This window comes from Heterodontus francisci, chromosome 10 (genome assembly GCF_036365525.1).
Source record: "Heterodontus francisci isolate sHetFra1 chromosome 10, sHetFra1.hap1, whole genome shotgun sequence".
Taxonomy (NCBI): domain Eukaryota; kingdom Metazoa; phylum Chordata; class Chondrichthyes; order Heterodontiformes; family Heterodontidae; genus Heterodontus; species Heterodontus francisci.
In genome coordinates, this window is record NC_090380.1 from 13,565,700 (window position 1) to 13,580,224 (window position 14,525).

The window sequence follows — 14,525 nt, forward strand, 5'->3', positions numbered from 1 at the left end:
GAGATGGAGATAGAGAAGTCGAGAACGGAAGGGAAGTGTCAGAGATGGACCATGTAAAGGTGAGAGAAAGGTGGAAATTGGAAGCAAAGTTGATAAAGTTTTCCAGTTCAGGGCAGGAGCAGGAAACGGCACCGATACAGTCATCAATGTACCGGAAAAAGAGTTGGGGGAGGGGGCCTGAGTAGGACTGGAACAAAGAATGCTCGACATATCCCAAAAAAAGACAGGCATAACTAGGACCCATGCGGGTACCCATAGCAACACCTTTTACTTGAAGGAAGTAAGCGGAGTTGAAGGAGAAGTTGTTCAATGTGAGAACAAGTTCAGCCAGGTGGTGGATGGGGACTGGTTGGGCCTCTGTTCAAGGAAGAAGCGGAGAGCGCTCAAACCATCCTGGTGGGGGATGGAGGTGCAGAGAGATTGGACGTCCATAGTGAAGAGGAGGCGGTTGGGACCAGGAAACTGGAAATTGTCAAAATGACGTAGGGCGTCAGAAGAGTCACGGATGTAGGTGGGAAGAGACTGGACCAGCGGAGAAAAGATAGAGTCAAGACAGGAAGAAATAAGTTCAGTGGGGCAGGAGCAGGCTGACACAATGGGTCTGCCGGGACAGTCCCGTTTGTGGATTTTGGGAAGGAGGTAGAAGCGGGCTGTCCGGGGCTTCGGGACTATGAGGTTGGAAGCTGTAGACGGAAGATCTCCAGAGGAGGTGAGGTCAGTGACGGTCCTTTGGACAATGGCTTGATGTTCGGTGGTGGGGTCATGGTCCAGAGGGAGGTAGGAAGAAGTGTCTGTGAGTTGGCGTTGAGCTTCTGCAATTCTGCTATTCGGCCCAACTGGTCGATCCTGGTGATAATGCTTTGCGTGAGCCTCCTCCCTCCTGCCTTCATCTCGCCCTATCTGACATAATTTGCTGCCTCATTGACCCAAAAACCACACCTACTTGGTGTTACTGACTGAGCAGCAAGTTACACAGCCTCATTCGGATTGGCTGATTCAGAGTAGTGACTGGCTGAGCGAAGGCTCCAAAGGCAAAACTATCTCTCGGCATAAGCCGAATGCCTGAAGCTGCTGACAGATCAAGTTTAAAACTCGGGTGAACGGATGCTCGCAATCATTGAGCTCCTATATTTGCACATCCCCTGATATCAGATCCTAAGGCCGGTTTGTTCGGATAGTGTTACACTTGCCCAGTTGTTCAAATGTGTTGTTAACGTAATGAGTTTTATTGCATGTTGATTTAAACTAGACAGCAGATGAGGAGATGTCAGGTCAGAATATCAGCTTGAAGCACCCAGTCGGTTCCTGGAGGGTGGGTTAAAATCGATGCATTTTTATGCCATTAATTTGCTCAGGAAAAGATTGAAAATCTGGGTGAGAAGGAAGGCACTGAGGCCTACCTGCTGATCAGTATTTTAATTAACTCAAGAGGGGAAACCATCAACATGAGGTTTAATCCACTTGAAGCTCCATTATCGGTGTGTGAGGTGAGTCCAAGACAACCCATTGACAATATGCTGTGAAACACCAGATGTGATATATAATTGAGGCCTTGCATCTGTTAACTAAGTCTTTGCTTCTGCCGGGGTCTGGTGCGTTTTTCAAATGAACCGATAACCGGTGTGATTGGTGAGCGTTGGTGCTTTGAGTGAAATCAGTGACTGGATTTGGTAAATTAGCCTGGTCCATTTGCTGATGTTGTTTGAGAATACTACTACGTACACTTTTGTCAAAGTTTTCTTCTTTGAATTCCGCCAGTGTGGTCCTGTAATTCTCTACCCTCCTGTCCCCCTGACTGTGGTTTGTCTCCTTGGGTGCTGCTCACCTTTGAACCATCCATCAGCAGACGAGGTGTTCAAACACTGACCCCCTCACCCGCTCCCCCTACCATCTCCCCAAGCTTCAGTGATTTGTAAGAATCTGCCTTAAATCAGTCTGGTTTAAATGTTGCAATAACTGGCCTGCCATTTGGCCAGAGCTAGGCCAGGCCTGTGAGTTGGCCCATGAGAAACTATTAATTCAGTCCATACTTTGCAATGTTCACCAGAATATTGTCGTGAATTGTAACAAAGTTATTGCTAAACTAGCATCACATAACTTCATGTTGTAGAGTGTTTGTTCGACAAGACCATTTGTTTTTTCTATTTGCTTGATTTGAATTGTTAGATTAATGGAAATAACATTGGGCCAAATCATGCTGGATCATACGGCGTTAGACTTCTTCCTGCACACTTCAGCTTCATAGCATTGCACAGGATATAGAGCACAGAAACAGGCCATTCGGCCCACCCAGTCCATGCCAGCATTTATCCTCCATTTGAGCCTCCTCCCATCTTTCCTCATCTAAATTTATCATTATAACCCTCTATTCCCTTCTCTCTCATATGCTTGTCCAGCTTCCCCTTAAATACATCTATGCTATCCACTTCAACCACTTCCTGTGGCCGTGAGTTCCACATTCTCACTGCCCTTTGGATAATGAAGTTTCTTCTGAATTCCCTATTGGATTTCTTGGTTGACTATCTTATTTTGATGATCTCTAGTTATGCTTCTCCCTACAAGAAGAAATATTCTCTCTGTATCCACTCTATTAAAACCGTTCATAATTTTAAGGACTTCCAGTAAGTCACTCCTTGGCCTTTTTGGAAGAGAAAAGAGACCCAGACTGTCCATCCTTTCCTGATATACATACCCTGCATTTCTGGTATCATCCTGTAAATCTTCTCTGCACTCTTTCCAGTGCCTCTATATACTCTAAATGTGGTCTAACAAAGGTTCGATACAGGTGTAGCATAATTCCCCTGCTTTTCAGTTCTGTCCCTCTAGAAATAAAGCCTAGTGCTTGGTTTGCTTTTCTTATGACCCTACTAACCTGTGGTACAATGTTTAGTGATTTGTATATTTGTACTCTGACATTCCTTTGTTTCTCTATCCCACCTAGACACACACTGTCCAAGTAATAAGTGACCTCCCTATTCTTCCTACCAAAATGTACTACCTCACATCTATCTGTTGAATTTCATTTGCCAATTATTCGTCCATTCTGCAAGTTTATGAATGTCCTCCTGTAATTTGTTGCAGTCCTCCTCGGTATTGACTATCCCCACCCCAATTTGGTGTCATTCCACAAAGTTAGAAATTGTGTTTTTCCAAAGTTCAAACTGTTATTGTAAATTGTGAATGACAGTGTTCCCAGCACTGATCCTTGTGGAACACCACTTCCCACCTTCTGCCACTCCCATTCTCTGCTTTCTGCTCCATCTGCCACTTGTCCTCTGACTCCACATTCTCTGACCTTACTCAATAGTCTATTATGGGGCACCTTATCAACAGCCTTTTGAAAATCCAGATACTTTACATCTACTGTATTACCTTTGCCTAATCACTGTGTTACCTCCTCAAAAAAAATTCAATAAGAGTGGTTAAGCAAGATTTTCCCTTTTGAAATCCAGGCTGCATATTCATTATTATATTTTTTGTTTCTAGATGTTCTCCTTTAGTAGAGATTTCATCATTTTCCTACCACCAGTGTTAAGCTGGCTGGTTGATAATTCCCTGGGCATCTTCTGTCCTCCTTCTAAAATATAGGAATTAGGTTAGCTATTTTCCAGTCCTCTGGCACTGCACCATTTTCTAACGAATTATTAAATATGTGTAGTAATGCCTCTACTATCTCTTTCCTAGTTTCTTATAAAATGTGTGGATGCAATCCATCTGGACCAGGGGCTTTATTCTTTTTGAGTTGGATTAGTTTATTCAATAAACCCACTTTTTAATTGCCAATGTACATATCTCATTACTCCTCTCATCCTTCAGTGTCATATCTACCTGTTCTACCTCTCTGGTAAAGACCAAAAATAATTATTTAATATATTAATGGTAGGATGAAGGAACCTTGGATGACAAGAGATGTGGAACAGCTAGTCAAGAGGAAGAAGGAAGCTTACTTAAGGTTGAGGAAGCAAGGATCAGACAGGGCTCTAGAGGGTTACAAGGTAGCCAGGAAGGAACTGAAGAATGGACTTAGGAGAGCTAGAAGGGGACATGAAAAAGTCTTGGCGGGTAGAATTAAGGAAATTCCCAAGGCGTTCTGCACTTATGTGAGGAACAAGAGGATGGCCAGAGTGAGGATAGGGCCAATCAGGAATAGTGGAGGGAACTTGTGCCTGGAGTCGGAGGAGGTAGGGGAGGTCCTAAATGAATACTTTGCTTCAATATTCACTAGTGAGAGGGACCTGGTCGTTTGTGAGGACAGCGTGAAACAGGCTGATATGCTCGAACAGGTTGATGTTAAGAGGGAGGATGTGCTGGAAATTTTGAAAGACATGAGGACAGATAAGTCCCCGGGGCCAGACGGGATATACCCAAGGATATTACGGGAAGCGAGGGAAGAGATTGCCGCGCCTTTGGCGATGATCTTTGCGTCCTCACTGTCCACTGGAATAGTACCAGATGATTGGAGGGTGGAAAATGTTGTTCCCTTGTTCAAGAAAGGGAATAGGGATAACCCTAGGAATTATAGACCAGTCAGTCTTACGTCGGTAGTGGGCAAATTATTGGAGAGGACTCTGAGAGACAGGATTTATGATTATTTGGAAAAGCATAGTTTGATTAGAGACAGTCAGCATGGCTTTGTGAGGGGCAGGTCATGCCTCACAAGCCTTATTGAATTCTTTGAAGATGTGACAAAACACGTTGATGAAGGAAGAGCAGTGGATGTGGTGTATATGGATTTTAGCAAGGCGTTTGATAAGGTTCCCCATGGTAGGCTCATTCAGAAAGTAAGGAGGCATGGGATACAGGGAAAGTTGACTGTCTGGATACAGAATTGGCTGGCCCATAGAAGACAGAGGGTGGTAGTAGATGGAAAATATTCAGCCTGGAGCTCGGTGACCAGTGGTGTTCCAAAGGGATCTGGGACCTCTGTTCTTTGTGATTTTTATAAATGACTTGGATGAGGAAGTAGAAGGCTGGGTTAGCAAGTTTGCCGATGACATGAAGATTGCTGGAGTTGTGGATAGTGTGGAAGGCTGTTGTAGGTTGCAACGGGACATTGACAGGATGCAGAGCTGGGCTGAGAAGTGGCAGATGGAGTTCAACCTGGAAAAGTGTGAAGTGATTCATTTTGGAAGGTCGAATTTGAATGCAGAATACAGGCTTAAAGACAGGATTCTTGGTAGTGTGGAGGAACAGAGGGATCTTGGGGTCTACGTCCATAGATTGCTCAAAGTTGCCACCCAAGTTGATAGGGTTGTTAAGAAGGCATATGGTGTGTTGGCTTTCATTAACAGGGGGATTGAGTTTAAGAGCCGCGAGGTTTTGCTGCAGCTCTATAAAGCCCTGATTAGACCACACTTGGAATATTGTGTTCAGTTCTGGTCGCCTCATTATAGGAAGGATGTGGAAGCTTTAGAGAGGGTGCAGAGGAGATTTACCAGGATGCTGCCTGGACTGGAGGGCATGTCTTACGAAGAAAGGTTGAGGGAGCTAGGGCTTTTCTCATTAGAGCGTAGAAGGATGAGAGGTGACTTGATAGAGGGGTACAAGATGATGAGAGGCATAGATAGAGTGGATAGCCAGAGACTTTTTCCCAGGGCGGAAAGGGCTATCACCAGGGGGCATAATTTTAAGGTGATTGGAGGAAGGTTTCGGGGAGATGTCAGAGGTAGGTTCTTTACACAGAGAGTGGTGGGTGCGTGGAATGCACTGCCAGCGGTGGTAGTAGAAGCAGATACGTTAGGGACATTTAAGCGACTCTTGGATAGGTACATGGATGATAGTAGAATGAAGGGTAGGTAGGTAATTTGATCCTAGAGTAGGTTAAAGGTTCGGCACAACATCGTGGACCGAAGGGCCTGTACTGTTCTTTGTTCTATGTTCTCTATTTCTGCCATCTCTCTGTCATTATCTGGTATTATCCTGCCTATTCCTTAATGGCACTATTCCCATCCCAGGCTTTGTTTTGTTTCTATTGATATGCTTCTAAAATATTTTACTGTTTTGTTTTATGTTCCTTGATAGTTTAATTTCATAGTTCATCTTTGTCTTCCTCTACTTTTTTAACTGCTCTCCTAATCTCTTTGTATTCTACCTCATTGTTTGCCAATATTATTTCCCATTTTATTTTCCCAAGTTCTAATCTCAGCCCCTCCAATCTAGTAACCTGGTTTTCGTCCCATCGGGAAATTTTGTGCTAGTGGTGGCGGTCTCAACATTGGGGAAAACAGATGCTGAAATCCCTGCGTCACCCCTTCTCCGGAAGGCGCGCCGAATTTAGTGCCAATCAAGCTCTTAACTGAACAGCGGCAGGCTGACTTCCATAGGATTTAGGACCCCATTGCTGGAAGTCCTGGCCTTGCAGAGATGCTGGCCAATCAGAGGCTGGCAGCTGCAGTGTCACCGCGGAGACGGTGGCTGCTGTTTTAGCTCGGCCTACCGCAGGCCGAGGTGCATCGTTGGAGCCAGGCCTCAGGTAGGCCAGGGTGGGAAGTGCTTCACGGAGTGGGGGTCGTCCCGGGAGGCAGTGGGGTCAGCAGCAATGGTGGGGGTGGGGGTGGTGGAGGATGTAGGATGTCCTCACAGCACACAGAGCATCCCTAGATACAGGAAAATGAGGGCCCAGTGCGCTGATGTCTCGCATGGGATCCTGGGCTTTATAAATAAAGTGCAAAATCAAGGAGGTTATGGGAAACCTTGATAAATCTCTGGATAGACATCGGCTGGAATATTCTGTCCCATTCTGGGCACTGCACTTTCGGAAGGATGCCAATGCCTTGCAGAGGTTGCAGAGGAGATTTACCAGAATGATACCAGGGATGTGGGACTTCAGTTATGTGGAGAGACTGGTGAAACTGGGATTGTTCTCCTTAGATTTATTGACTTCAGTTCCATAGCTTGCCATGGTGAGATTTGAAGATATGACCTTTGGCTTGTAAGTCAAATAGCCTAACCATAGATTTGTGTCAGTTAGGGGTATTCAGGGACATGGAGCAAAGGCTGGTAATTAGAGTTGAGGTGCAGCCATGAACGAATTGGATAGCAGAGCAGGTTGGAGGGCTGAATGGCTGTTCCTAATGTTCCTATGTTCTTTCACCATGATGCTGCCTTAATGATTCAGTAACTATCCCAATTTCACTTTGCAGGAACGGCAGCGTTTGGAGACAATTCTGAACCTTTGCTCGGAATACAACAAAGCCGATAATAGCACAGCTGGCGCTGCGGTGAGCAGCATTGAGAAGATTGGCGAGGAGTTACACAAGTTAGCGCTTTCCCAAGACAGGGCATGCTCACCACAGCTGGAGCCCAGTGAGCACAGCTGCAATGAAACTGAGGCCTGGGCTTTCCCAAGAACCTCGGATGGCTCTTCATCCGTGTTTGATTTTAGTCCATCAGATAGAAGATCAATTAGGCATTCTGGCTCCATGGAACCAGACAACGGTGCGGAGTTAAACCGTATGTATTTTGGGAGGTCTTCCAGTCCAGCTGAGCACTCTCCGAAACGTCCGGCTGATTCTGTGTCATCTTACTCTGCAAAGCCACCTCGCCGACAGAATAATTCTGCAGACAGATTAAGTCCATTTGGTGATGTTCTGGATGGCGGGGCCTCTGATGATGCCTGTAACGTGGTGAGTCTTCCATCCTGTATAGCCTGCGCATTTCGTTGCTCCGGATTTACACAGGGTCCCTGGAATTGAGAGGCGAAGGTCTGCGGCCATCGCAGTTACCTTCTGTAGCATGTATCTGGGGTCATCTTAGACTCAGTGGCATGGGCGATAGCGAATGGGCAGCCTGTTTGCACTCTGCCAATATTGAAAATGGAATGGGGCAGGGTGTGGAACGCTTATTCCCTATTGGCCAGTTTGTATGACTGCCCAACACCAATTTTAACCCCCATTGTTTTTGAAATAACGCTTTTAAAATCTGTTGCGTTTCGTTTAGAAACCTGTGTTTTATAAACGGTTTCGTGTCAGCTTTCACTGCTCGGCCTCGAAGGGGCCACGTTCCGCTCAGCTGTTTCGAGTAATACTTGCCACTTAACACATAGTTGGCCCACTGCACATTTCATCTGACTGGGTGTTAAGTGACAGCAGAGTGTCAGATAGTAGATGATCGAGACCTGGTACTCCAATACCTGTTGTCCCGAACTGGAATGGTGTGAATTGTCACCACTCTTCTAATCCCATTGGACCATAGGCATTTACAGCACAGCAGGAGGCCATTCAGCCCTTCATATATGAGGCAGTTCTCGACTAGAGCAATCCAAAACTCTCCACCAGTAGACGTACAATTACTTCAAATATCTATCTCCACTTTCTTTAATAGATGCAAAATGGTCAAGCTCACAAGTCGATCTGGCCCATTATTCCAAGCAGTAATGACAAGTTCAGCTCCATCTGACATGTGCAAGCGGGAAATGCAAATATGAGTTGCATATCAATGGGATTATAAGTGTGATACCACCAGGTGCCATGTAGAATCAAACCACCAGATATTGATATTGACATTGGCCCTGGACACAAGGAGAACTTCCTGCTTTTTTGCCTCAAATAGTGGCTGGGGGAGATTATCCTTTCTCCTGAGAGGACAGCCAAGACCTCGGTTTAATGTCTTATCCGAAAGATGGCACCTCTGATAGTGCAGCAGTCCATCAGCACTGCTATGGAGTATCAGCCTAGATTACAGGCTCAATCCTGATGTTGGGTTTGAACTCAGGACCTTCTGACTGGGAGATGAGAGTGCTGCTGAACCACAGCTGACACTAAATGCTGATGTGTAGTGTTACAACTCAGTGAGATCATTAACGCGAAAAATATGAGATATGAACCCCTGGACCAATTTAAAGAATTACACGACGAGAGTTCACATTTTAAGACTTTTCTTATAACAACTAAACTAAAAGAAATTCCCAATAAATAAATAGTACTTTGTAAGTAGCTGATATCCCAAATTCAAATACTTGAAAGCCTCACACCACACTTATGCATTACACAGTCCTCTTTGATGGTGAAATCCCTGTGGTTAAAAGGCCCAAACTCCTCCCAGTTGCAATGGGTTGGATCTCCCAGACCTTCTCAAAAATCAATGTCCTCTTCGCTCACTTCTCCGAGCACTTCTGACCTGGATATCCGTGAATTAGGTGATTCCTGCTTATTGTCGTCTTCTGCACAAGTTTCAACATTCAAAACTGATTCAAGTCTTCGCTGCCTTTTGCTGTATCAGGCTTCCAAGAGCAGGTGTTCCCTTGTTGTTTTTCTCTCTCTCTTTCTTTCTCTCTTTTTCTCTCTCTCTCTCTCTCGAGGCTGTCACCGCTGGTTGTCTTCCTGACAGCCTGCTCTGAGGCTGCAACCACTGGGTTCCCTTCCTTTAGCCTATCTACCTTCAGAAAATCTGTTAAATTTATCTGGACTCGAGAGTCAATAGCTTATTGTCCTGTTCTGATATCCAAAGTCCAGAAATCTGGTTTCACAGAGCCATCTGGACCTTCCATTGTTCCCAGGTGTTAAAGGCTTCTTGGTATATTTGCATCTTCAGAATCACTGGCTCCTTGTTTATGATCCAAAAGTCTGGGAGGGTGAAAGCCATTGTTCTTCAGGTGTTACCCCTACAGTCTGTGTTTTTTCAAGAAAAAGTCTTTGATCTATGTTCCTTGTTGACCTGGTAACCAAGATTTCTGTCTTGTCCTTTAGCAGAGTGGATGTGAGGTCACCTGATCTTCAAGACTCCATCCTAAACTTTTAAAAGTCACCATTTTTAAAAACGTAATCCTGTTACAAAGCCCAGCATTCATTATCAATAGGACTATTTTTTTCAAACAGCTGGTTGATCACTGCTTGTTTGTCATATGGGGAACCAAGACATCAGGTCAAGGGTGAGATGGGACAGTGGGCATTTCTTGGACCAATGGTGAGCGTTCTTCCATCTCTGCAGTTTCCAAACCCCGAGACAGAGACATGAAGCCTGGAGAGAGCTGAATGTTTTCCCATGTTTAACTTCAAGTGTTGCTTTTGAATTGATGAATATTGTTACTAGGAGAGACAGAACAGGAAGAATAATAAACTTAAATAAATCCTAACAATTGCTGATGCAGACCCCATGACCTCTTGAAGCATGGTTGCCAAGGGAGGGGAGGGGCCTTACAATATTTGTGTCACATGATGACTGAACATTGTGATGATTGGCTGGAAGCTGACAATTCTGGGCCAATAAATGGAAGTTGAGGTGACCTGGTGCCTGTATCACCTCCTGTGTGAGTTCAATAGAAATGACCCAGATCCCAGATTTTCCAAAATAACACAATGTTTTAAGTAGGCCGGGTTCCTTCATGTGTTTCAGCTCAAAATAAAATAGTAGCTTTTGTTTCAGAAATAACGTGGGGCGTACTCTGATTTGGGACTTGTTACACTCAGTTGCTGCTAGACAATAAACTGCTGGGGCAAATGTCAGTGGGAAATCAGTCACAAAGGCTTTTCCTTAAAGAATCACTGCTCCACTGAAAAAAAAAACACTGTTCTCCTACCAGAGGAAGTTCTGTAGCTGCTGCAGCTATTGTGGAGAGGCACTGAGAGCTACATGCCTTAGATTCAGGGCTCCACTCTTACTGCATTTGATAAAAGAGCCAGCAGGAACCTGATGGAGTGTGCCTTTGGCATCGTGAAGGAGTGCTGTGCGTTCCTGCACAGTTTAGGTGGGGTCTTACTGTGCTCCCAGGCCTGCGACGTCACACTATCAATCATTTCCAGCATGCTGCCTAACCTTGTAATTCATGGAGAAGAGGCAGTGGTGTAGTGGTGCTATCACTGGACCAGTCACCCAGAGGCCCAGGCCAATGCTCCAGGGACATGGGTTCGAATCCCACCACGGCAGATGGTGAAATTTGAATTCAATTAATAAATCTGGAATTAAAAAGCTGGTTTAATGATGACCATGAAACCAGTCGATTGTTGTAAAATCCCATCTGGCTCACTAATGTCCTTTAGGGAAGGGAATCCGCCATCCTTACCTGGTCTGGTATGTGTGACTCCAGAAATGGCCACTCAGTTGTGCCAAATCACTACAAAAACTAAGAAAAGGAATGAATCGGACGGGCCACCCGGCATCGACCTAGGCACTGGAAATGACAACCGCAAGCCCAGCCCTGTCGACCCTGTCCTCCTTACTAACATCTGAGGGCTTGTGCCAAAGTTGGGAGAGCTGTCCCACAGACTAGTCAAGCAACAGCCTGACATAGTCATACTCATGGAATCATACCTTACAGACAATGTCCCAGACACTGCCATCAGCATCCTTGCCGGTGGGACAGGACTGACCCACCAAAGGCAGTGATACAGTGGTTTACAGTCGGGAGGGAGTTGCCGTGGGAGTCCTCAACATTGTCTGCGTACCCCATGAAGTCTCGTGGCATCAGGTCAAACATGGGCACGGAAACCTCCTGCTGCTTACCACCTCCTGCCCTGAATCAGTACTCCTCCATGTTGAACATAATTTGGAAGAAGCACTGAGGGAATGTACTCTGGGTGGGGGACTTCAATGTGTGTCAGTAGTAGCACCACTACTGACCGAGCTGGCTGAGTCCTAAAGGACATATCTGCTAGACTGGGTCTGTGGCAGGTGGTGAGGGAACCAACAAGAGGGAAAAACCTACTTGACCTCGTCCTCACCACTCTACATGTTGCAGATGCATCTGTCCATGACAGTATTGGTAGGAGTGACCACCACACAGTCCTTGTGGAGGCGAAGTCCCGTCTTCACAGTGAGGAGACTCATCATTGTGTTGTGTGGCACTACCACCGTGCTAACTGTGATAGATTTCAAACAGATCTAGCAACTCAAAGCTGGGCATCCAATGAGGTGCTACACGCCATCAGCAGCAGCAGAATTGTATTCAACCACAATCTGTAACCTCATGTCCTGGCATATCCCCCACTCTACCATTACCATCAAGACTGGGGACCAACCCTGGTTCAATGAAGAGTGCAGGAGGGCATGACAGGAGCAGCACCAGGCACACCTCAAAATGAGGTGTCAGCCTGGTGAAGCTGCAACACAAGACTACTTGCATGCTAAACAGTGGAAGCAGCATGCGATAGATGGGGCTAAATGATCCCACAACCAACAGATCAGATCTAAGCTCTGCAGTCCTGCCACATCCGGTCGTGAATGGTGGTGGACAATTAAACAACTGACAGGAAGAGGTGGCTCCACAAATATCCCCAACCTCAAAGATGGGGGAGCCCAGCACATCCGTACAAAAGACAAGAAGACAAGGCTGAAGCATTTCCAACAATCTTCAGCCAGAAGTGCCGAGTTGATGATCCATCTCGGCCTCCTCCTGAAGTCCCCAGCATCACAGATGCCAGTCTTTAGCCAATCCGATTCACTGCACATGATATCAATAAATGACTGAAGGCACTGGATACTGCAAAGGTTATGGACCCTGACAATATTCCAGCAATAGTACTGAAGACCTGTGCTCCAAAACCAGCTGCGCCCCTAGCCAAGTTGTTCCAGTACAGCTACAACATTGGCATCTACCCAGCAATGTGGAAAATTTCCCAGGTATGTCCTGTGCGAAAAAGGAGGACAAATCCAACCCGGCCAATTACCGCCCCATCAGTCTACTCTCCATCATCAGCAAAGTGACGGTAGGGGTTGTCGACACTGCTATCAAGTGGCATTTGCTTAGCAATAACCTGCTCAACGATGCTCAGTTTGGGTTCTGCCAGGGTCACTCAGCTCCTGACCTCATTACAGCCTTTGTCCAAACATGGACAAAAGAGCTGAACTCCAGAGATGAGGTGAGAGTGACTGCCCTTGACATTAATGCAGCATTTGACTGAGTATGGCATCAAGGAGCTGTGGCAAAACTGGAGTCAATGGGAATGAGGGGAAAACTCTCTGCTGGTTGGGGTTATACCTAGTACAAAGGAAGATGGTTGTGTTGTTGGAGGTCAATCATCTGAGCTCCACGACATCACTGCAGGAGTTCCTCAGGGTAGTGTCCTAGGCCCAACCATCTTCAGCTGCTTCATCAATGACCTTCCTTCAATCATTAGGTCAGAAGTGGGGATACTTGCTGATGATTGCACAATATTCATAACCATTCGCAACTCCTCAGATACTGAAGCAGCCCATGTCTAGATGCAGCAAGACCTGGACAACGTCCAGGCTTGGGCTGCTAGGTGGCAAGTAACAAGCGCCAGGCAATGACCATCTCAAACAAGAGAGAATCTAACCATCTCCCCTTGATGTTCTGTGGCATTACCATCACTGAATTCCCCACTATCAATATCCATTGATCAGAAACTGAACAGGACCAGTCACATAAATACTGTGCTACAAGAGCAGGTCAGAGGCTGGGAATTCTGCAGCGAGTAACTCACCTCTTGACTCCCCAAAGCCTGTCCACCATCTACAAGGCACAAGTCAGGAGTGTGATGGAATACTCTCCACTTGCCTGGAAAGGTGCAGTTCCAACAACACTCAAGAAGCTCGACACCATCCAGGACAAAGCAGCCTGTTTGATTGGCACTCCATCTACAAACATTCCCTCCCACCGACGCACAGTGACAGCAGTGTGTACCATCTACAAGATGCACTGCAACAACGCACCAGGGCTCCTTAGACAGCACCTTCCAAACCCATGACCTCTACCACCTCGAAGGACAAGAGCAGCAGATGCATGGGAACACCACCACCTGCAAGTTCCCGTCCAAGTCACACACCATCCTGACCCGTTCCTTCACTGTCGCTGGGTCAAAATCCTGGAACTCCCTTCCTCACAGCACTGTGGGTGTACCTACCCCACATGGACTGCAGCGGTTCAGGAAGGCAACTCCCCACCACCTTCTCAAGGGCAATTAGGGATGGGCAATAAATGCTGGCCTAGCCAGCAATGCTCACCCCCCAGGAACAAATGAATGAAAAAAAAGAGCATTCTGTGGTAGGGGAGGAGAGGGAGGACCAGCTGTAAACAAGACTGTGGAAGGTATCGCCACGAGGCATTGGCACAGCTATTGGCTATTTGTATAAGGAATATATGGAGATCCCATTCATCTAATGTCACATCCATTCCCTTTATGAAACCCTCCTATCTACATGTGCTTGTATCCAATGTATACAAAGTTGTGTTCTGCATCACTTCAAACGCTGTCACTGCCTATCCTTCACAGTCATGCACATCTTATTGTGCATTGTCAGAAAGAAACTCTCACATGATTACAAGATATTTTGGGAAGAGGAAGGCCATTTGACCCCATTTTAATTCAAACATCCAACACTCACCGCATTGAATTGTCTCTTAAATTATTCCTGCTTTTCACCTCCAGCACTCTGCCTGGACTCCACACTAAGTGTCAATTATCTTGTGCAGAAGAACCTCCCGATAAAGGCCTGCTCAGGTCAGGAAATAAAAACCCGACAGAACTACATCGGACCTGAGCCCGAGACCCTCCGCTTTTTCCCACTCCCGACCCGGCCCGGCCCAACCCGAGCCCGACTCGACCAGCGGAATGGTTACCTACCTTGAT

General features: G+C 46.2%; 1 protein-coding gene across 8 annotated transcripts in view; it reads left to right on the forward strand.

Moving 5' to 3' along the window:
• LOC137374301 (pleckstrin homology-like domain family B member 1) overlaps nucleotides 1–14,525 on the forward strand; it is a 505,821-nt gene that overhangs the window by 113,765 nt on the left and 377,531 nt on the right. For all 8 annotated transcript variants that reach the window (XM_068040126.1, XM_068040127.1, XM_068040125.1 and 5 more), the window contains one exon: nucleotides 7,143–7,625. In XM_068040126.1, the coding sequence (XP_067896227.1) occupies nucleotides 7,143–7,625 (483 nt within the window). The remainder of the gene's footprint in view (nucleotides 1–7,142; nucleotides 7,626–14,525) is intronic.